The sequence below is a fragment of the Tachypleus tridentatus genome, chromosome 10, assembly GCF_004210375.1.
Source record: "Tachypleus tridentatus isolate NWPU-2018 chromosome 10, ASM421037v1, whole genome shotgun sequence".
In the NCBI taxonomy this organism is placed as follows: Eukaryota; Metazoa; Arthropoda; class Merostomata; order Xiphosura; family Limulidae; genus Tachypleus; species Tachypleus tridentatus.
In genome coordinates this window covers 103,458,952-103,483,605 of record NC_134834.1, presented here as the reverse complement: position 1 = coordinate 103,483,605, position 24,654 = coordinate 103,458,952, and the positions used below count along the sequence as shown (strand labels likewise).

At 33.9% G+C, this 24,654-nt stretch overlaps 1 protein-coding gene across 1 annotated transcript in view; it reads left to right on the top strand.

The window, feature by feature from the left end:
* LOC143230007 (P protein-like) overlaps positions 1 to 24,654 on the top strand; it is a gene marked incomplete in the record, with an annotated part of 56,727 nt that overhangs the window by 24,054 nt on the left and 8,019 nt on the right. Inside the window, 10 exon segments of the mRNA XM_076462952.1 lie at positions 4,032 to 4,156; positions 4,856 to 4,994; positions 8,530 to 8,665; positions 9,925 to 10,069; positions 11,042 to 11,090; positions 11,698 to 11,803; positions 17,108 to 17,235; positions 21,864 to 22,028; positions 22,896 to 22,989; positions 23,435 to 23,452. Of these exon segments, the coding sequence (XP_076319067.1) occupies positions 4,032 to 4,156; positions 4,856 to 4,994; positions 8,530 to 8,665; positions 9,925 to 10,069; positions 11,042 to 11,090; positions 11,698 to 11,803; positions 17,108 to 17,235; positions 21,864 to 22,028; positions 22,896 to 22,989; positions 23,435 to 23,452 (1,105 nt within the window).

Genomic DNA, 24,654 nt, shown 5'->3' with positions numbered 1-24,654 from the left:
TTATCTCGATTCAGCTTCATTAAATGGCTTGCTATGCCCATAACTTCAAAGATAATGGTGTAGTCTGAGTAGTACAGAAAGGCCTAACAGTTATCTCGATTCAGCTTCATTAAATGGCTTGCTATGCCCATAACTTCAAAGATAATGGTGTAGTCTGAGTAGTACAGAAAGGCCTAACAGTTATCTCGATTCAGCTTCATTAAATGGCTTGCTATGCCCATAACTTCAAAGATAATGGTGTAGTCTGAGTAGTACAGAAAGGCCTAACAGTTATCTCGATTCAGCTTCATTAAATGGCTTGCTATGCCCATAACTTCAAAGATAATGGTGTAGTCTGAGTAGTACAGAAAGGCCTAACAGTTATCTCGATTCAGCTTCATTAAATGGCTTGCTATGCCCATAACTTCAAAGATAATGGTGTAGTCTGAGTAGTACAGAAAAGCCTAACAGTTACTGTCACAACTCACGCAACAGCAGTTGTAACTGATACCTGCCAGATAGGTTCTCCCATTCCATATGACATAGTTAATTATGTTTTAGGTTTCATTTTTATAATCGTGTTATGAATTTTGGGTCTTGTTATTTTAATTTCTCTCTTATATTCCTGTATCTTATCTTATCTTATCTTATCTTATCTTATCTTATCTTATATTATATTATATTCCTGTATCTTATCTTATCTTATCTTATCTTATATTATATTATATTCCTGTATCTTTTCACCATATATTATATTTTTCTGCCCCCTTATTTATAGCCATCTGAAAATTTTCTAATTCTTTCCTCCTAATATTAATTGCTCTGTTTTATCACCATCATTCCATTTTCAATCCAAACATGTTTTATCATCTTAAGTTCAGTCTGGAGATGACTTTATTTTCAATAAAATACCTACCTCTTACAACATGGGTGTAATTGTCTTTATCACAAGTTCATTTGGATTCTTCACATAGAAGAATAATGGAAATTTCAGTTTAAGTAAAGATAACAAAAACGTTTTATTTCTTCAAGTTATACAGTTAACATAATAATTGTTCGCAGGTCTAATTTGACAAATAAACACCTAAACAGAAATATCTCTTAGAGTAGAACCTCGATAAACGGACACCGCAACATTATGGGCAGATCTTTTCAGTATCATTCTTTTACCTACTCTTTATAACCAAAATAAAACTTGTAATAAAAGGGCAGCTGGATATTGCAGAGTTAGGACAGTGTCTTTAGTCTTGTTTTCTGTATGGGTATCTGATAAAGTAGACAGTTATCTTTATATACTTGTATGGCATATTGTTAAATTCTAAGTATCCCAGAAATGTGACCAATATTCAAACACTTGCAATGTATATTGGATCGATTTTGAACCATATACTGTAATAAACGTTTTCACAGATCTGAAGTGCATTCTTACTACTCCGGGGAATTCTTATTGAAACATTGTAGGATACATAAAATAATAAGTTACATATTGTGTTCTCGGAGCAGGAGTCAAGCTAGCTTATTTCTGTGTGTGTACTTTGTTGTTCTTAAAATGTATTACAGCGTCATATAAACAGTCTATTTATACAAGTAGTGATTTGTTACTATATTTACAGCAGATTTCTACTTCAGTCGTTGACAGTAAAATAAACACAGGATATATCTGTGAGATGTTTACAGAACTTTGTGACCAGTATAATGGATGTGGCTAATCCACCCCTTGATAACGCTTCACGTTATGGTAACATTAAACTCATGAACACCCGTGTCCGGAATACAGCAAACAAAATGGGGACCTTAACATTCAGAAAGTTAGTATAGTCAACACGGTCAGCTTTGTGTGGTTCACTTTTTATATTGAGGGCAAACTGCTATAGTGGGCATTTGGATGAAGTCGGAAAGGTGTCCTTAGTGTAGAGGTTTTACTTGTATTGATTGTCGTATCTCCATTTCTTTGTCAAAGTACAAACTAAGCATTCACAGGTTGACAGTAACAAATAAAGTGACTAAATCACATACTGATAAATGAATTTCTGACCAAACTTGTTCACCCACTCAGCCTGATAAATGAATTTCTGACCAAACTCGTTCACCCACTCAGCCTGATAAATGAATTTCTGACCAAACTTATTCACCCACTCAGCCTGATAAATGAATTTCTGACCAAACTCGTTCATCCACTCAGCCTGATAAATGAATTTCTGACCAAACTCGTTCACCAACTCAGCCTGATAAATGAATTTCTGACCAAACTCGTTCACCCACTCAGCCTGATAAATGAATTTCTGACCAAACTTATTCACCCACTCAGCCTGATAAATGAATTTCTGACCAAACTCGTTCATCCACTCAGCCTGATAAATGAATTTCTGACCAAACTCGTTCACCAACTCAGCCTGATAAATGAATTTCTGACCAAACTCGTTCACCCACTCAGACTGATAAATGAATTTTTGACCAAACTCGTTCACCCACTCAGCCTGATAAATGAATTTCTGACCAAACTCGTTCACCCACTCAGCCTGATAAATGAATTTCTGACCAAACTCGTTCACCCACTCAGCCTGATAAATGAATTTCTGACCAAACTCGTTCACCCACTCAGCCTGATAAATGAATTTCTGACCAAACTCGTTCACCCACTCAGCCTGATAAATGAATTTCTGACCAAACTCGTTCACCCACTCAGCCTGATAAATGAATTTCTGACCAAACTCGTTCACCCACTCAGCCTGATAAATGAATTTCTGACCAAACTCGTTCACCCACTCAGCCTGATAAATGAATTTCTGACCAAACTCGTTCACCCACTCAGCCTGATAAATGAATTTCTGACCAAACTCGTTCACCCACTCAGCCTGATAAATGAATTTCTGACCAAACTCGTTCACCCACTCAGACTGATAAATGAATTTTTGACCAAACTCGTTCACCCACTCAGCCTGATAAATGAATTTCTGACCAAACTCGTTCACCCACTCAGCCTGATAAATGAATTTCTGACCAAACTCGTTCACCCACTCAGCCTGATAAATGAATTTCTGACCAAACTCGTTCACCCACTCAGCCTGATAAATGAATTTCTGACCAAACTTATTCACCCACTCAGCCTGATAAATGAATTTCTGACCAAACTCGTTCATCCACTCAGCCTGATAAATGAATTTCTGACCAAACTCGTTCACCAACTCAGCCTGATAAATGAATTTCTGACCAAACTCGTTCACCCACTCAGACTGATAAATGAATTTTTGACCAAACTCGTTCACCCACTCAGCCTGATAAATGAATTTTTGACCAAACTCGTTCACCCACTCAGCCTGATAAATGAATTTCTGACCAAACTCGTTCACCCACTCAGCCTGATAAATGAATTTCTGACCAAACTCGTTCACCCACTCAGCCTTTTACACTACATTTCCCCTAATTATCGCATCCTGATATTTTCCACAGCTCTCTTTTCGTAACGGCAGTAATAATCCATCATATAATTCTCTACTATAATCCAATTTATTACCGTAATTTTCATTTAAAAAAAAGAAGAAACACACACATACGTATTTATTGACACTAAAGTCAATAAAGGAATGTTAAAAATATAATCCAGAACTGCACAAAGGATATAATTAGCGCCCCACCTCTCGTTGTGTGCCCCCGAGTTGGTTAATTAGGGACAATACGTGGACCAAATTGTTTCCTAATCTAGACATTAAGGCCACGCCCTCATGTGACGTCTAACTCCCTTCTGGCTAAATAACGATACAATGTTTACAAATGTATAGAATAAAAACACACATAAACAACAGTGTCACATGTTGGTGTCGTGGTGTTGGAGTGTATGCAAGATTTTGTTTCCTTAAATACTTTTGTCAATTACATTGGTTTTCAGTTTCAATGTAGATGAAATGATAAACAACCCCTTCAAAGTGATTAAAAATAAGTTTTTTAATAGACTTTAAGCGATTCGGTACATTATTTATTATTATAATATGTGATCTATAATTGATTCTTATGCAGCTGTCTGTTAACTGTTTTATATTTATCTAAATTAATAGGCCTTTCGACTCGCTCGAGGACGAATGTGGCCACTAATAACAACACTGTGCATTTTTACTGCAGTCATATCAGCATTCTTAGATAACGTCACAACAATACTTCTGATGACACCGGTCACTATACGGTATGTATGTTTGTAACAACATTTCTGATGACACCGGTCACTATACGGTATGTATGTTTGTAACAACATTTCTGATGACACCGGTCACTATACGGTATGTATGTTTGTAACAACATTTCTGATGACACCGGTCACTATACGGTATGTATGTTTGTAACAACATTTCTGATGACACCGGTTACTATACGGTATGTATGTTTGTAACTATTATGAGGTACGTATCTTTTTAACAGTATTTTTGATGACACTGGTACATATGTTTGTAACAACATTTCTGATGGCACCGAACACTATATGGTATGTATGTTTTCAATAGTATTATATGGTGCGTATGTTTGTAACAATACTTTTGACGACACCATTCACTATATGGTATATATGCTTATAATAATACCATAAGGTACGTATGTTTGTAACAGTACTTTTTATGACACCAGTCACTATACGGCATGTACGTTTGTAACAATACTTCTGATGGCACTAGAACATATGTTTGTAACAATATTTCTTAAAAGACGCCGGTACGTATGTTTATAACAATGCCATATGGTACATATGTTTGTAACAATACTTCTGAAAACACCAGTACATATGTTTGTAACAGTACGATATGTTGCACACATTTGTAACAATAATCTAGATGCGACCACTGTACATGTTAGTAACAATAAACAATAATTGCTTCTTTTCTTTTTCCAGTCTCTGTGAGGTCATGAGCCTTGATCCTAAGCACGTGTTGATTGCTCTAGTCATCTTTTCTAACATAGGTGGCGCTGCAACACCAGTGGGGGATCCTCCCAATGTAATCATTATATCAAACGAAGATGTAATTAATGCTGTAAGTGTATCGACAAGTAATCTGCCTTGATGTTAAAATCTGTTAAACAGAAAACAAACGATTTACATAAGAAATGGCTGTCTTCACTGATATTTTAATTATTTATTCTGATCGTTAAAACCATCAAATTACTCTCTAAGATGTGAAATGTTCATTACACACATAGTGAACGTAAAACCAGTTACTATGTACCTTGCACATCTCTAGTGTGTGATTTACATCTATACAAAAATAAACTTCATTTCTCCAAGTTCTTCGTTTGGTTTTTGTTTATCATTAAGCTACACTGAGGGTCATCTGTGTTCGGCCAACCACCGCTATCGAAGCCTGATATATACCCTACAAACCTGCAGATGAGCTGTTGGGTCGGGTGCATTCTCAGTGTGTAATTTGCTGAATCCGTTTGAGGTCCAGTGTTAAATTCAGCCTGAGGTGTTTCTTCACGTTGCAGATCCAGTTAAGAAATCTATAACCTGTTATGTAAGATACTTGGCTCTATCGTATAGATGTAACGAGCTTTGTGGATGCACTTTTGTGCTTTGAGAGATTGTTTTGAGAATGTTAAGATTCGTTCACAAACTACATTCGTCTACTTCTTGTTTTAAATAGTGTGCTGCAGTTTAACATAAGATACAGTTAGTTCTACTTCTTTATTTAAGTACAGTTAGTTCTACTTCTTTATTTAAGTACAGTTAGTTCTACTTCTTTATTTAAGTACAGTTAGCTCTACTTCTTTATTTAAGTACAGTTAGTTCTACTTCTTTATTTAAGTACAGTTAGTTCTACTTCTTTATTTAAGTACAGTTAGTTCTACTTCTTTATTTAAGTACAGTTAGTTCTACTTCTTTATTTAAGTACAGTTAGTTCTACTTCTTTATTTAAGTACAGTTAGTTCTATTTCTTTATTTAAGTACAGTTAGTTCTACTTCTTTATTTAAGTACAGTTAGTTCTACTTCTTTATTTAAGTACAGTTAGCTCTACTTCTTTATTTAAGTACAGTTAGTTCTACTTCTTTATTTCAGTACAGTTAGTTCTACTTCTTTATTTAAGTACAGTTAGCTCTACTTCTTTATTTAAGTACAGTTAGTTCTATTTCTTTATTTAAGTACAGTTAGTTGTACTTCTTTATTTAAGTACAGTTAGCTCTACTTCTTTATTTAAGTACAGTTAGCTCTACTTCTTTATTTCAGTACAGTTAGTTCTACTTTATTTCAGTACAGTTAGTTCTACTTCTTTATTTCAGTACAGTTAGCTCTACTTCTTTATTTCAGTACAGTTAGTTCTACTTCTTTATTTAAGTACAGTTAGCTCTACTTCTTTATTTAAGTACAGTTAGTTCTATTTCTTTATTTAAGTACAGTTAGTTGTACTTCTTTATTTAAGTACAGTTAGCTCTACTTCTTTATTTAAGTACAGTTAGCTCTACTTCTTTATTTCAGTACAGTTAGTTCTACTTTATTTCAGTACAGTTAGTTCTACTTCTTTATTTCAGTACAGTTAGCTCTACTTCTTTATTTCAGTACAGTTAGTTCTACTTCTTTATTTAAGTACAGTTAGTTCTACTTCTTTTTTTAAGTACAGTTAGCTCTACTTCTTTATTTAAGTACAGTTAGTTCTACTTCTTTATTTAAGTACAGTTAGCTCTACTTCTTTATTTAAGTACAGTTAGTTCTATTTCTTTATTTAAGTACAGTTAGTTGTACTTCTTTATTTAAGTACAGTTAGCTCTACTTCTTTATTTAAGTACAGTTAGCTCTACTTCTTTATTTCAGTACAGTTAGTTCTACTTTATTTCAGTACAGTTAGTTCTACTTCTTTATTTAAGTACAGTTAGCTCTACTTCTTTATTTCAGTACAGTTAGTTCTACTTTATTTCAGTACAGTTAGTTCTACTTCTTTATTTCAGTACAGTTAGCTCTACTTCTTTATTTCAGTACAGTTAGTTCTACTTCTTTATTTAAGTACAGTTAGCTCTACTTCTTTATTTAAGTACAGTTAGTTCTATTTCTTTATTTAAGTACAGTTATTGTACTTCTTTATTTAAGTACAGTTAGCTCTACTTCTTTATTTAAGTACAGTTAGCTCTACTTCTTTATTTCAGTACAGTTAGTTCTACTTTATTTCAGTACAGTTAGTTCTACTTCTTTATTTCAGTACAGTTAGCTCTACTTCTTTATTTCAGTACAGTTAGTTCTACTTCTTTATTTAAGTACAGTTAGTTCTACTTCTTTTTTTAAGTACAGTTAGCTCTACTTCTTTATTTAAGTACAGTTAGTTCTACTTCTTTATTTAAGTACAGTTAGCTCTACTTCTTTATTTCAGTACAGTTAGTTCTACTTTTTTTTTTAAGTACAGTTAGCTCTACTTCTTTATTTAAGTACAGTTAGCTCTACTTCTTTATTTAAGTACAGTTAGTTCTATTTCTTTATTTAAGTACAGTTAGTTGTACTTCTTTATTTAAGTACAGTTAGCTCTACTTCTTTATTTAAGTACAGTTAGCTCTACTTCTTTATTTAAGTACAGTTAGTTCTACTTCTTTATTTAAGTACAGTTAGCTCTACTTCTTTATTTCAGTACAGTTAGTTCTACTTCTTTATTTAAGTACAGTTAGTTCTACTTAAATAAAATCATAGATTGCCCATTGTGTATATTTGTGCTTTGGTTTGAATTTCGCGCAAATCTACACGAGGGCTAACTGCGCTAGCCGTCCGTAATTTTGCAGTGTAAGACAAGAAGGAAGGCAACTAGTCATCACAACCCACCGCCAACTTCTGGGCTACTATTTTAACAAAGAACAATGGGATTGACCGTCACATTATAACACCCCCACAGTTAAAATGGCGAGCATGTTTGGTGTGTAGGGGATTCGAACCCGCCACCCTTTTGTTACGAGTTGAGTGCCTTATCCACCTCGCCATACCGTGTTCTGTACTGCTTAACTAGAAGCAAACAAATACAACGCTAAGATTGGGGTATCGATACCCCGTGGTGGATAGAATGTATAAAGTATACTGTTTAACTTTGTCCAAAAAACAAATTGACAATCAGGCTATTTTTTTTATTTACTTCAAAAGAGTTGTTTTTTATCATGATTTCTTCACTACGCCTTATTCCGCGTAGTCCGCTTGCAACAGGCGACTCGTACTGATCTTCCACCATTAAATCCTGGAACTTTTGGTTTTTGCAGAAAGATCAAATGGCTGTGTTAATCAGAATGGTATGAACACAAATCGGTAATTTGATGGTTAAATTACGTTTTCTATATCTGATCTGATATTACGAGAAGTACGTTTAGAATTGTATTTAAAGTGTTATTTTGGTATTTCGTGTTCATATTCTGTATTTTAATTTCTTTGTTTCTTATCCTGAACATTCGCAAAACTCAAAATAGTATTTTCAAGACAAATGAGGTCTAATGACCACCTGGTGGAGAACCACGAAAGCTTTTACCAAACAACATCTGTGTTTTAGACATCTGACATAGTAATGAAATTTTTCATGATAATACATTTTAATTTCTTATTTCGTTCATAGGGGGTGGATTTCGCTAGTTTTACAGTGCACGTGACACCCGGAATAATCGTGTGTATGGTTGCAACCTATATTATGCTACGTATCATGTACCGAGACACGGCTACACTTAGATTCAAGGATCCGCCAGAAGTTGTTGGTAAGCGATATCTCATTACAACAACACTCTATTAGGTGACGATTCTATTTTGTGTTAGAGCAAGTAAGTGTTATAACCTAGGTACCTTGCTTTAACTGTTACGTATTCATAATATGTGTGTTATGCAGGAATCACGTGCTGTCTATCTTATTCAATAGTATTTATTACCTTTTCATTGGAGTAACTACAGTGCTTCGCTTTTTAATTGTCTGGTGGCTCAGCTTCTAAAGCTAACGTTCATGGTTTTATCCCTGTGGTACTCCAATATGCAGCTTTGTGTATAATAACAAACAAACAATAATATACTCGGCAAAAATGTACACTAATATTATCAGTGTCTTATACATGAAAAGAAAACCGACTGTAAAAACAGCAGTAAAATTACGCTGTAACATTAAAGTGATACATTGTTAGATTAGAAGTTATAAATAATGACACTGTAACATCAAAGTGATACATTGTAACATTAGAAGTTATAAATAATTACACTGTAACATCAAAGTGATACATTGTAACATCAAAAGTTATAAATACTTCCAGTTTCTTCTAGATTTGTTTTAATGACCTTATTCACTTAATACATTCTATAGACATTCAGTTGTGAGTTTAACAGTTCTTGCTGTACATGTTATTAATTATATCTTTTTCCCGTACACCTTATCCATGGTTACCTTATCATATACGTGTTATTAATTATGTCTTTGCACTATACGTGTTATTAATTATGTCTTTGCACTATACGTGTTATTAATTATGTCTTTGCACTATACGTGTTATTAATTATGTTTTTGCACTATACGTGTTATTAATTATGTCTTTGCACTATACGTGTTATTAATTATGTCTTTGCACTATACGTGTTATTAATTATGTCTTTGCACTATACGTGTTATTAATTATGTCTTTGCACTATACGTGTTATTAATTATGTTTTGCACTATACGTGTTATTAATTATGTCTTTGCACTATACGTGTTATTAATTATGTCTTTGCACTATACGTGTTATTAATTATGTCTTTGCACTATACGTGTTATTAATTATGTCTTTGCACTATACGTGTTATTAATTATGTTTTTGCACTATACGTGTTATTAATTGTCTTTGCACTATACGTGTTATTAATTATACCCTTCTGTTATACATTTTCAATTGTCCCCTTGTATTAAACATTCAATTAATAATAATACCTTTCACGAAACATGTTAGTATGTATACCCTATATTCACTGACGTGATAAAAATGTCTGAATTTAAAAGAGCTACGTCATGAAATTGAAGTTTGGAAGAAAGCTTGTAAGTCTCTACCAGGCTACTCTCGAGATGAAAACACTGTTCGGGCCATTTTAAGAAAAAAAGTTTATTCATTAGAGAGCCTGCTAAAGAAGAAACTCTATGATATAAGGTACGTAAGTTATTCAAGAAACTCTATGATATAAGTTACGTAAGTTATTCAAGTTTATTGTCATTATGCACACGATATTACAAACCCACAAAAAATATTTATATGTATCATTGACATTAATAGTGTAGACATACAATGTTGGCACGTTGACTTAACTCATAATTCTTGGCAGTTCGTTGTTTATGAAGATAAATGTATCTTTTCCAGTTAACACACGAGTTGTGCTTGTTGAAACAATAGAATGTACATACTTGTTGACTATTCATAGTCCCTCTAATCTCATCTTTATCATTTTATTTTATATTGTAGTTAAACAGATACTCTAATATCACTTTATTTTATATTGTAGTTAAACAGACACTTTAATATCACTTTATTTTATATTGTAGTTAAACAGACACTTTAATATCATTTTATTTTATATTGTAGTTAAACAGACACTTTAATATCATTTTATTTTATATTGTAGTTAAACAGACACTTTAATATCATTTTATTTTATATTGTAGTTAAACAGACACTTTAATATCATTTTATTTTATATTGTAGTTAAACAGATACTTTAATATCATTTTATTTTATATTGTAGTTAAACAGATACTTTAATATCACTTTATTTTATATTGTAAACAGACGCTTTAATATCACTTTATTTTATATTGTAGTTAAACAGACACTTTAATATCACTTTATTTTATATTGTAGTTAAACAGACACTTTAATATCACCTTATTTTATATTGTAGTTAAACAGACACTTTAATATCACTTTATTTTATATTGTAGTTAAACAGACACTTTAATATCACTTTATTTTATATTGTAGTTTAATATTATTTTATTTTAGTTTTAGTCAGATTAAGTAAACAAACTACTAGAATATAGCCCATTATTAATCAAAGCTTAATTATTTTAATTCAGAAACTTTACAGTAGTAAGGTAGAGCTTTATGAATGATACTTGTTTCTTTCAGACCATCAGAGGAGAGTTACCAGGCAAGCTTAGTGGAACTCAGTAAGAAGGTATATCTTGTACACATTCAATCTCAAACACCAATGTCACACATATTTCTGAAATGTCTCAAACGTCTTGATAACCAATGTCACAAGTAAATGTAAAATATCTCAAGAACCAATATCACACGTATTTGTGAAAACAATGGAAAAATAGGTTATTATCAACTTCGGTTCTCTCCAGATGGATGTGGTCCTACCGCAGACTAATCAACACATGATTTAAAAAACAAAACTTTTACTGATCAGTGATGACGAGAAAACCCACTTGAAGAGAAAAATATACATGTAAATACGGCTGGTTAGGGTTGAGAATTTTTATTTTATTTTTTTATAGAGGAGCGAACAACGTTTCGACCTTCTTCGGTCATCGTCAGGTTCACAAATAATAAAAAAATCCTCAACCCAAACCAGCCGTTTGCACATATATAAAACGTTTACTGATTCAGCTGTGTTGGTTTGTCATTGACTTCAAATGCTAACTGATGAACCCGTTTGTAACAAAAACAACATTTGGTTAAATTTTCTAATTAACATTAATTGTTTTCGTTGTTATGGTATATTTATCTTTTATTTTGAAGCGATGAACTAAAGCTCTCCTTACGTACTTTTTCAGTATAAAATACGAAACAAAACTCTACTGGTGAAGACTGGAGTTGTTTTAGCATGTGTTATAATTCTGTTCTTTCTTCAGAGTATACCAAATCTAAAGCTCAGCTTAGGTACGTAACCACCAGTTTGTTCTTTCATACTGTACTGATCTAATAATAATGTGAGAGCAGAAGTTTTATTGCAATTTTCACATCTGCTATTTAATATGTGTTCAATTACAGCAAATATTACAAAATATTACGTGTGAACTTATCGGAATGTTAAACACTCAGTTGTTTCTCATAGTGTTAGTATTACTGTGGTATGGTTAATGATACGTACTTTAATATACACGATTTACATGAACTGACTTACCGGTATAGTAATAGAGTTATTGAAATGTATTGTAGTATGTTTACATGATTTCAGTTAACCGACTTACTACTACGCTGATAAAATTATGGTATGCCAACCAGTTTACACACATGTCTTATACTGCGTCAACCAACTTACCAGTATATTGATACACGTTAATAGCTTTATCAATATCATTGATATGGTTGACGTAAATATGTATTATGATATGTCAACATATCATTTATTACAACTAACTTCCTGATATAGTTGTAGAGTTATAAATGTATGTATGTGAATTCGTGATTCTACTGAAAAATAGTTGAAAACGGAAAGAATGCTGGTTACACCAGAATAACAATAGAATGGTGACAATGGAAACCAGTGTTGGTCAAAACAGAAAACAATGCTAATAAAAAATTGAAAAAGTGCTATTGATAAGTAACAGTGCTAACGTTAACACAAACAGTGCTAGTGCCACTTTGAACACAGTGCTACTGAAAAAAATAACAACACATTAACAATTACTTGACATTATAAAAGTGTGAAAGTAAAGATGAGTGTTGTTTATCAAAACCTGTGTCATTAGAAGCTAGAAAATGAAAATATTTAAATTGCATCAAAATTTATTAAGTGTTTATGTCATCTTAAGAAACGTTTAACTCTCCAGTTTGTGTAATATTTAACACTTATTGTATATTTTTTGCTTTCGATGAGGTACTTCTCTCCTCTCATAAGAGTAGCTTTTCCCGTTTTGTGCTGCCCTCTATAGGCGAACTCTCTTTATAACGCATGTCACAAGTCTTTCGCACCCTCACAATTGGAATGAAAGATTCCAGCATTTCTTTCATGCAAATTAACATAGTTCATCTTTACACCAATAGGAGAGTACCACAATCACGTGATGCACGTGACTTCCTCTATGCTCCACAACCAAACTTTCATGTCTCGTTTAGCTGTTCCGAAGTTTAGACGCGTTTCTTTTGTTCAAGTTCTACAACGATATAGTTTGACGTAGTTTAACCGGCTCGGCATGGCCAAGCGTGTTAAGGCGTGCGACTCGTAATCTGAGGGTCGCGTGTTCGCATCCCCGTCGCGCCAAACATGCTCGCCCTTTCAGCCGTGGGGGCGTTATAAAGTGATGGTTAATCCCACTATTCGTTGGTAAAAGAGTAGCCCAAGAGTTGGCGGCGGGTGGTGGTGACTAGCTGCCTTCCCTCTAGTCTTGCACTGCTAAATTAGGGACGGCTAGCACAGATAGCCCTCGAGTAGCTTTGCGCGAAATTCAAAAACAAACAAACAAAATAATTTAACCTACACTTAATTTTATTTCAAGCAGGCTTTAATTTCATTTTGAAAGCATTTATTTACCCGTGTTTTGTTGTCAAATTTTAAAATTAACATTACCACTTTTTGTCCAACTCATTCGTCTGATGACATACTCCATGCCGCAGAAGTGGGGTGAACCACTGGGGTTTTATCGGTATTTATTTGCAGGGAGACTGAGGGTTATATGTGACAACCTCACACTGATCCTCTTCCTTGTGGCTACGGTAATGAGGATTTGTGTTGTTGTTGAAAACGTTTAGGTCGCGATACCATATTGTCAAGGGTTCATCTTCGGGCTTATTTTCTACGGGACCTTTGTATGACCCCAGTCTTGAGACGTTGTGTTTCTCGCGATTCTAGAGCCTTAGTAATGAAGAGTAGCTTTTGTCGAACAACAATTCACCCTTTCTCATTTGGTGGCCTGTTTGTCTCAGCCAAAGCCAAGTTTGGCACTGATTTCTGTCTCCTGATACTTCCGTTCTCAGATTTTGCTTGTTCCTTCTTCCTGCAGAGTCATTGTTACATTGTTTTCACAATGACACACGGTATGCCAACAAGGATTCTGGTTGTAATACAGTGGCTTAAGGTCTGGTGTAAACTAGATATTTGGGTTAACAGAGTACTGTTATAAGGTTTTTATCATCCCGTTTCTTACTACCCATCCCTTATTTAGAATGCCTATTTCCTTTTCACCCCCACAGCATTCCTCGTACCACCATCGTTTCAAGGCAGTACAACACCTCGTACAATAAACTATTGAACCTGCCTCACATACGAGGTCTGATCAAAATGTTCTAAGACGACTTCTCTTACAGGTGCCAGTACAGAGGGAGTGAACTTCAAAGTACAAATAGTGGTCTACCTCACGAACAAGCCATTTCTTCAGACCTTGTACCATTCTTGAGAAAAACGTGTTCAAAGACAGACGTATCTCTTGCTTTTGTCATAATAAAAATGGACAGAAAAGAACAACAGTGTTTTTGCATCAAGTTTTGTGTGAGAAATGTTAAAGGAGGAACAGAAATCTTAAATGTTAAGAACTGCCTTTGGTGAAGACTGCTCAAGTAATGCTGTTGTTTGTCAGTGGATAAAACGCTTTCAAGATGGCTGGGAATTCATCAAAGATTATCCACGTTTTGGGCGATCGTCGAAAAAGTCCACTGATGAAGCAGTCGCTAAGGTATAAGAAAAAATTCGAAGTGGCCAAACAGTTAACCAAGCCTTTTATAAAGAGGTCTTAATTCGCTTTAGGGAGAAAGTTAGAATAAACCGCCGCGAGATATGGAAGGTTGGTCACTGGTTTCTTCATCGTGACAATACGCCTTCACACAGTGCTGTGTCTGTTCAAGAATTTTTTGGGAGAAAATATATTCCTATGTTACCACACACCCGTATTCTCCCGATCTTGCCCCGTGTGATTTTTTTCTCTTCTCAAAAATAAAAATTAAGTTAAAAGGTAAGAGATTTGATGACATTCCAACCATCCATAATAACGTAAAGGAAGAACTTAGTCACATAACAGTTGACTTTCAGCATTGCTTCCGAAAATGGGAGAAACACTGGGACAAGAGTGTATCAACTGAGAGAGATTACTTTGATAGGGATAACATGTAATATGTACATTATTCTTTGGAATAAAAATGAAGTCTCAAAACTTTTTGAACACACCTCATAGTTTGGGGAGGGTTTATTACCATCTATTTGTGCTCCCAAAAAAGACTTAGGACTGGAGGTTGGTCATCGTCCTGTCCAGTGTCAATCAATAGGTTAATGCCCCATGATTCACCATGAAATCCTACCTTATGCATCGACAAGCTTTATCTCTGGGCATTTGGATAACCAAAACAGATGTATTCAATTCCTATCTGCATATTCTCGTCTTGGAGCATTCTTATCCTTTTCCTCAGTTTCCACATCATGAGGTAGTACACCAAATTTACACCCTACCTTTTGGGCTTTTGCACCGTACGTATTTTGTTGGGTGTTGCAATTGTTTGCTCTACCTCGTAATGTGCTTTCACTTCTACGTGAACAACTAGCTTTTCACTAACTCCAAAGAAGAGTCAACCTGTTATACTCGCCAGCTCCTTCTCAAAGCTACTTTGGTTGACTGTTTGATCGAATTCGAGAAGTTCTTCCTTCATTATTTGTAGTATCAAGGTTATTTGTGTGTTTTATTCAACACCCATCTCAACTGGACCCAACTTTCTCCTCTCTAGCTTTGTTCCGTGGAATTGGAAGTAGCACTCCCACCAAACTCTCCAATGCTCTTTTACCTCTATTCTTTCCATGGAGTGTCGGAGTCCTTACCACTTACCAGTTCCAAGCTAGTTGGGTGGTTGACCATGAAAGAATTCTGCTGGATGGGTTCCACAAAGATGGCTATAACCATTCAGTTCAGAGTAGGGCAGTGGTGTTTTGCCAGTGTAGAAGGCATACTATTCTTTGGATTTAATGACGCATACAACAGAGTGAGACATCTTAGTGAAGTTCATCCTTCAATTGAGTACGCTCATTCTATCCTCACGTAGATGTTTGTACCTCAGAGCCTGGTTTTGAATATCAAGTGAACCAATCAAAATAAATTCTCACACAGGTTTGAGATTGTCCATCTTTCTTCCTCTGTGTCGTGAGTGACAAAATAGTTTATGCAGATTGTTTTCGTTTGTGTCATGCGCATTCCCTCGTTTTCTCTCGCGAGAGTGTTATTATTGACCTTTGGACATTTCAGACCAACTTCACGCTCACAGGAGTTGATTGCTTATGATAGACTTTCTTTAGATACTGGATGCTACCTTTCTGAATCCCTGGCTCATTACCACTCCCTAGAGTCGGTTCTTTTCTGATATCCATGATTTCAGGTCTTGAGATGAAGACTGTGTGATCCTTGGATGTCGGTACCCAGCAAGAATGGTTTGAATGTAGTTGACTTACTGAGTATGGTCTGCTGTGCCCTCGCTATTCTACACCATGGGATGAATTCTTCTTTATCCACTTTCCTGACTTATCCTCTCCCACTCATATGTGCTTCCTTTTTATTCCACCATGTTTGTTTGTAACTGTTCATGACTAGACGACATCTGGTTCAGAAATGGCACAGTGATCCTCCTCATCTCATCTGAAACTGTTCATGACTAGACGACATCTGGTTCAGAGATGGCACAGTGATCCTCCTCATCTCATCTGAACCGTCCTTCTCATATACAGAAATATTCTTCAGACACTTTCGGTGGGTACTTCTCTTCTTTCTCTAACTGGTACCTCATCCTTTTCAGTGTGTAACTCTAGCTAATCTTGTGAATGGAGAGAATACCGTATTGGAAGTTATAGTTTTCCTATACTGAAAATGCATTTCCGACAGGCACTTCCTCCTCTCATACTTCTTACAGTTTTCTGGTGCTTACGTCTTCTGCCAAAATTCCAACTGATGGTTCGGTAGTGGCGCATAAAGGAAGTCACATGATGGTGTTGCTCTCCTGTTTGTGGAGAAATGCTTATGTTGATTTGCGTGAGAGACGTAAACATGTTGAAATATTTAATTCCAATATGGTGTGCAGAAGGTTTGTGGCATGCGTTGTAACAACGTTCGTATATAAAGTGCGTTACAAAACGCGAAAAGCTAATTGTAATTGGATGGAAGCGATTCTCGGAAACACGTTTTAGGAAAATAACTATTACGTAACAGTTTTGCGTATATTATATATTATTAGTGCAATTGTTAAAACCCATTTATTCATTTTATGAAAACATAGGCTGGGTAGCCATTCTAGGAGCGATTACATTGCTGATCCTAGCAGACTTGGATGAAATTGAGAGCGTCATTTCTCGTGTAGAATGGAGTACACTCCTGTTTTTTGCTGCTCTTTTTGTTGTAATGGAGGTTTGTGATGATACGTACTTCTTGCTGTGTGATATATATATGTATGCATTATAACACTGCTGCAAACGTTACTCATTTCTAGAGGCATTCTACTCATTAAAATACAGACTGAGTTTCATTGAAATTGACAAATCTATTAATCTCAACTTTTAAAATTGCACATTTCACTTTTGATATAAAAACGATTACAAGCTTGTATGGATTAGTACAAGCTGCTTGCTAAAAACTATAAACACTCAGGCATATGGTTAAGTCCAAGCTAATTAACAGAAAGCAGAAACATCCAAAGATACAGTTAAGTCCAAACTAATCAGTAGAAAGAAAACAAACACCCAGAGATATAGTTATGTCCAACCTTATCAATAGAAAACAAACACCCAGAGATACAGTTATGTCCAACCTTATCAATAGAAAACAAACACCCAGAGATACAGTTATGTCCAACCTAATTAACAGAAAACAAACACTCAGAGATACAGTTATGTCCAACCTAATCAATAGAAAACAAACACCCAGAGATACAGTTATGTCCAACCTTATCAACAGAAAACAAACACCCAGAGATACAGTTATGTCCAACCTTATCAACAGAAAACAAACACCCAGAGATACAGTTATGTCCAACCTTATCAATAGAAAACAAACACTCAGAGATACAGTTGTGTCCAACCTTATCAATAGAAAACAAACACCCAGAGATACAGTTATGTCCAACCTAATCAATAGAAAACAAACACTCAGAGATACAGTTATGTCCAACCTTATCAATAGAAAACAAACACACAGAGATACAGTTATGTCCAACCTAATCAATAGAAAACAAACACCCAGAGATACAGTTATGTCCAACCTTATCAACAGAAAACAAACACCCAGAGATACAGTTATGTCCAACCTTATCAATAGAAAACAAACACTCAGAGATACAGTTGTGTCCAACCTAATCAATAGAAAACAAACACTCAGAGATACAGTTATGTCCAACCTTATCAATAGAAAACAAACACACAGAGATACAGTTATGTCCAACCTAATCAATTGAAAACAAACACACAGAGATACAGTTATGTTCAACCTTATCAATAGAAAACAAACACCCAGAGATACAGTTATGTCCAACCTTATCAATAGAAAACAAACACCCAGATATACAGTTATGTCCAACCTAATCAGTAGAAAACAAACACCCAGAGATACAGTTATGTCCAACCTTATCAATAGAAAACAAACACCCAGAGATACAGTTATGTCCAACCTAATCAATAGAAAACAAACACCCAGAGATACAGTTATGTCCAACCTAATCAATAGAAAACAAACACCCAGAGATACAGTTATGTCCAACCTTATCAATAGAAAACAAACACACAGAGATACAGTTATGTTCAACCTTATCAATAGAAAACAAACACCCAGAGATACAGTTATGTCCAACCTTATCAATAGAAAACAAACACCCAGAGATACAGTTATGTCCAACCTTATCAATAGAAAACAAACACCCAGAGATACAGTTATGTCCAACCTTATCAATAGAAAACAAACACCCAGAGATACAGTTATGTCCAACCTTATCAATAGAAAACAAACACCCAGAGATACAGTTATGTCCAACCTAATCAATAGAAAACAAACACACAGAGATACAGTTATGTCCAACCTTATCAATAGAAAACAAACACACAGAGATACAGTTATGTTCAACCTTATCAATAGAAAACAAACACCCAGAGATACAGTTATGTCCAACCTTATCAATAGAAAACAAACACTCAGAGATACAGTTATGTCCAACCTAATCAATAGAAAACAAACACCCAGAGATACAGTTATGTCCAACCTAATCAACAGAAAACAAACACCCAGAGATACAGTTATGTCCAACCTAATCAATAGAAAACAAACACCCAGAGATATAGTTATGTCCAACCTTATCAATAGAAAACAAACACCCAGAAATACAGTTATGTCCAACCTTATCAATAGAAAACAAACACCCAGAGATACAGTTATGTCCAACCTAATCAATAGAAAACAAACACCCAGAGATACAGTTATGTCCAACCTAATCAATAGAAAACAAACACCCAGAGATACAGTTATGTCCAACCTAATCAATAGAAAACAAACACCCAGAAATACAGTTATGTCCAACCTAATCAATAGAAAACAAACACCCAGAGATACAGTTATGTCCAACCTTATCAATAGAAAACAAACACCCAGAGATACAGTTATGTCCAACCTAATCAATAGAAAACAAACACCCAGAGATACAGTTATGTCCAACCTAATTAACAGAAAACATAAACACCCAGAAATACAGCTAAGTCCAAGTTAAATGTTTCATTTATTTACCCGCTAAACTCAAAGCATCCATTAAACAACTGTTCGCATGTCAGTACTAGATTACCTAAGAAAATTAAGGTATTCTGCTGAGGTGATCATTTTAGTTGATTTTGAATGTTTTATTCTTGATTTCTACCTACAAGATTAATAACATATGCTAAGCATATAATGAATAAACAGTCACTGTGTTAATAGTTTGCTTTTAACTGGTATATTCAGATAAAAGTATATTATCGCTAGAGCAAAAAGATAGGTTCACTTAGTAAAGGAAAATTCGATCCAGACATGGATTACAAGTATTGCTAAACCTCTGAGTGACTGCGTCATAAGTATAGATGAAATAATGATATTATCTACGAAGTGAAACACTGAATAAACAATCTTTATTAATGTCACAAGTAAAATACTGGACAATCGTTTCTACTTGATCTTCTATGTCCAGCTGCTCAGCCTGAATCCATACAGGCTGAGTACATTCAGCATCCCATATTTTACAGGAAATGTATTTATGAACAGCAACATGTGTGTCCAGGTCGCTGGTCATTCTTATTCAATCACAGATGTCACAGTATTGAGGTATCACTTGATAACCATTCGAGGACATTGTTGTAGACATCCGTGCACAACATGCAGTATTACACCAATAAGTTTCACCTTTCACACCTACACATTATGTGAAACCTGCGCATACACAAAATAAAAAGAAAGGCGAAATAGTTACAAAAAGAAGTGCATGGTATATTCATACACCACAACTGTAAAACTTACCACATAATCCTAATATTTAACTTATTGACAGTTTCAGTGTGATACTTTATATATCACTCTAAAATTAACCATATAAGTTGTGTTTATTGTGTAAACATTGCATATGATAATGCTTTGTACAAAGCCATAAGATTAACCATATAAGCTAAGAATTTAGTAAGTAAACATTGTCTGTAAAGCGTATAATGAGTTTATTTAATATTATTGCCAATTTTATGAGATTATTACATGTGTTGTTTATTGAAACTGTGTAATTTTAAGCTCTACATATGATTATAAAATTAACCTGTGTTGAACAGAATTACGAATCTTTATCTGTCAGCTGTAATATATACGATTTTATACTAAAAAAGGAGAAATAAAAAACCCTCGACCATGACAACAGTAAACAGAAAATATTTTCACCAATTCCTATTTTTGTGGTCAATTCGAAATAATTAGAGTCGGTCATTATCACAGGAAAACTGTATTTCTGTTTTACGTATTAGAAAACTTACTAGGGTCAGTGAAACGTTTGCATGGCCATTACACACCTTATTTTTAACTATGTAAGCTCTGAATTCAGTTTGTTTTGTTTTTTTCCGGAAAAGAATAAAACATACTTTTGATTGATATTGTGGTATAAGTTACGTTGTAATTTACTTGCTAGCTAGAGGGAGCCACGAGTTTATGATGATGTATTATAACGTTAAGTTCATGTTAGTCCTGGAAACCCCTATAAAAAAGTATATTATAAAATGAGATTCCATGAAGCGTTTATATAGTTAAAGTGAGAAAATTATTGCCCAACATTGTACAAGTAAGTCGATTCACTTGATATCAGTCATATTCCTATTGTTAGCGGTATAACGTCATTTGTAGGCCTAACAAAATTATAGCAGTGTTCAACTTTAAGCTTGTAAAAACGTTTAAACGAAGAAAAACTGATTTATTCTCATTAGTTGGACTGGACATTAAATTGTTTTAACGTGATAATTTGAAACAATATGCAGAGAAATAATCAATAAACACTGAGAGTAAGATTAAATACTGCCTGATATTGCATTAAGATATATATTTCCTATCCATTATTTCCGCGTTTAATTCAAAATATATTGGTCAGTTATTCGACCAATATCCTTTAGGAAAGTTCTTTTTTGCCATGTAAGCTAGACTCTTATTCAAATAACATAATTAATAGGAAATAATGAAATATTTCATATTTAGTTTTGGAATTTTCTGCATAATACTAGTGAAAAACAAAAACTCAGAACACATGTTACACAAGGAAATTTGATGGCCTATGTGGTAGGTGTGTCACGGTTTCATCAACTCTGTTGTTTATCTTCATTCTTCAATACAGTTATACCTTTCCTATTATTCTCTTCTTATCAGTAGCTTATACTTTTGAACAACAGAAGTCCTTGTACAGTTAATACAATACCAATCCATCAATAAATATTTGTTAGAAGTATATCGTTCAGTATTAAAAATTAATAAGTTATTATTCTTTTAAATAATTTCCCTCATAGGCATTAGCCGAGTTACAGTTATTGTGGTACATCGGGCAGTTAACACAGGATTGGATAAGTAGTGTTAATGAAAATCAGCGCCTCCTAGTCGCCATTTTGCTGGTTATATGGGTTTCAGCCATAGCATCCAGTTTCATTGACAACATTCCATTTACAACTGTTATGGTAAGATGAATAAACTCGTAGTTTATGAATATGAATTTTGCTCATTAAAATCAAAATATCAACTGAAGTAGATCCTGTGAAGCAATACCAGTTTTTGTCATTTTAAAAAGACAAATTGAAATATGACAAATTTCATATTTTAAAACTGATTTCAGATATTCTACGTTATTTATAATAAAATGAAATAAAATTTTAATTTTACTAAAGCTGTCCATAATAAAATACTACGTAAATACACAAAACTTTAATAGTTTTTTTTTTATACCACAAATATTTTAAAATAAGTTCAACATGAAACTAATGACAACTGTGTATACTGTAGACATTTTAAAGTTAGTCCAACATGAAACTAATGGCAACTTTGGGTCTGTAGTCATTTTAAAGTTAGTCCAACATGAAACTAATGACAACTTTGTATACTGTAGACATTTTAAAGTTAGTTCAACATGAAACTAATTACAACTTTGGATACTGTAAACATTCTGTAGAATAGCATGGACGTGTACACTGTGGTGGCGTAGGAAGCAGACCATCGTCAGCAAGGTTCACTCGCTCCCTCTCTCTCAAATAATTTGTACCTAACATGCAGTCTTTTAAGACTTAAATTCTCTGCCCATCAAATAAAGGATATCCTTGAAACGTCCCTACAAACATATCCTTGCTTTTCTTTAGTCAGTAGTGATGTGTGAAAACGTAAACTTTCATAACTGAGAAAATAATGACTATTGTGTGTGATTTTATAAATGTTTAGTGTATTTCTACATTTCGAAGTAAATACACTTACGTAGTGTATAATTTTCGTCCTGACTTCAACTTCCATTTAGTTAAATGTTAAGTGATTTTGTTTTCTTTGGTTAATCCCTATAGATCAAGATTGTTGTAACATTATCAACCAACAAAGAACTGAACCTGCCTCTCACTCCTTTGGTATATGCATTGGCCTTTGGAGCTTGTTTAGGGGGTAAGTAGGACTGAACCAATTGGAGAAAATGTTTACATTTAGTTTGAATACGTAAACAGTGAAAATATATTTAATGTTTTTCATGTGAGTCGTTGCAACAGTACTTTGCGATGCTTCGTTCTTAAATTAACTGACAAATCAAAAGACAATCTGAATATAACTTTGGTATATTTATAGTTTATATATAGCATGTACACTATCAGAACATTGAGTCTTTGTGAGACAATAATGATATGTCGTGTTACTAATTCTCCCCAAGAAAATTGATAAAATTTTAAACCTTTGTGACGAAGTAAGCTTATTTATATTTTTATTTGGTTTCCCTCCCTAAATAAAAACAAAGGCGTAATATCTTTATGTACTTGTGGGCTGTTGTGTTCTGACTTTATTCAGTACAAATAAACTACTTATTTAATTTATACTTGTTTCTTTGTTTGAATTTCAGGAAACGGGACTCTGATTGGTGCTTCAGCCAATGTTGTCTGCGCAGGCGTAGCTGAACAGCATGGTTACCGATTTACATTTATGGATTTTTTTAAGTAAATAGTTTGGAGATATACAAGCTAATTAGTAGTTTTCATTGTTTTATATATAGAAAGTACGAAAGATTAGTACTCATGTCTTGAGTGTTACATAAATAATTCAATGTAATGACATCTAAAATGTAAATTAATTAGAATAGTTGATATTGTGATGCCTACTTTTTTATACTCGTATCTTACGTGCTTAAAGGTATAAGGTTGAGTACAATATAGTGTTTTTAATTAGACAGAGATAATAACATTTTATTATGGTGTACGATGGTGTTGACATGTAACCAGCCCAAAGAGACAAAACTAATAAATAATTTAGTTCCAGAACAAACACAACACCACTGTACATCGAAACTACTCTAGGCCTAACATACTAAAATTTGCTAGGCATTCTAGGACTAATTTTATAAACTTGTGTGATCTTAACATCGTGCGCCTTCTAGCAAACGCCAAAATTTAAAAATAAATAAATAAACAAAGGTTATTCAAAAACATCAAATACCAATGTGGTAGCAAACTGAAAAATTTCTAGAAAGAGTAGGGGAGCTGGTATATCTGTAATTTGTTTAGTTGTTGTTAAGTGCAAAGGTTATTGAGTGGGCTATCTATGCTGTCTCTACCACGAGTATGAAAACCAGGTTTCTAGCATTATATGCACTTAAGATACTACTGGACTGCAATTTGGAAAACAAATGTGTAAAATATGAGACAAATCTAGAACAAATCTCCAGTTTTTTAATTTCTTCTTGTTATTTTGAAGGGTGTGGGGATGCTAACATTGCTGTCTACATACGTGATTTCTACTACTGTAAACAAAATAATCTCAAGTAAAATATATTTTTCTAATTGCTTGTGCAGAAAATAAATCAGATAATTAAAACGCATACTATGAAGTTAATGTATTTAAATTATCCATATGGAACACTGAAATGCTACATTTCATATCAGTGAAATACTGGAATTTAAAAAAACCACAAAAAATTAAAGCATTTTTCATGAAAGTTTCTAAAAGAGAAAATACCCCATAGCTAATAGTAACTACTATAACTGTATGTCACATATCTTAATTTATTTTGTTTGGAATGCTTGGTTTAACTAAATGTGTTATAAACACTGTAAATCCTCCGTTTTA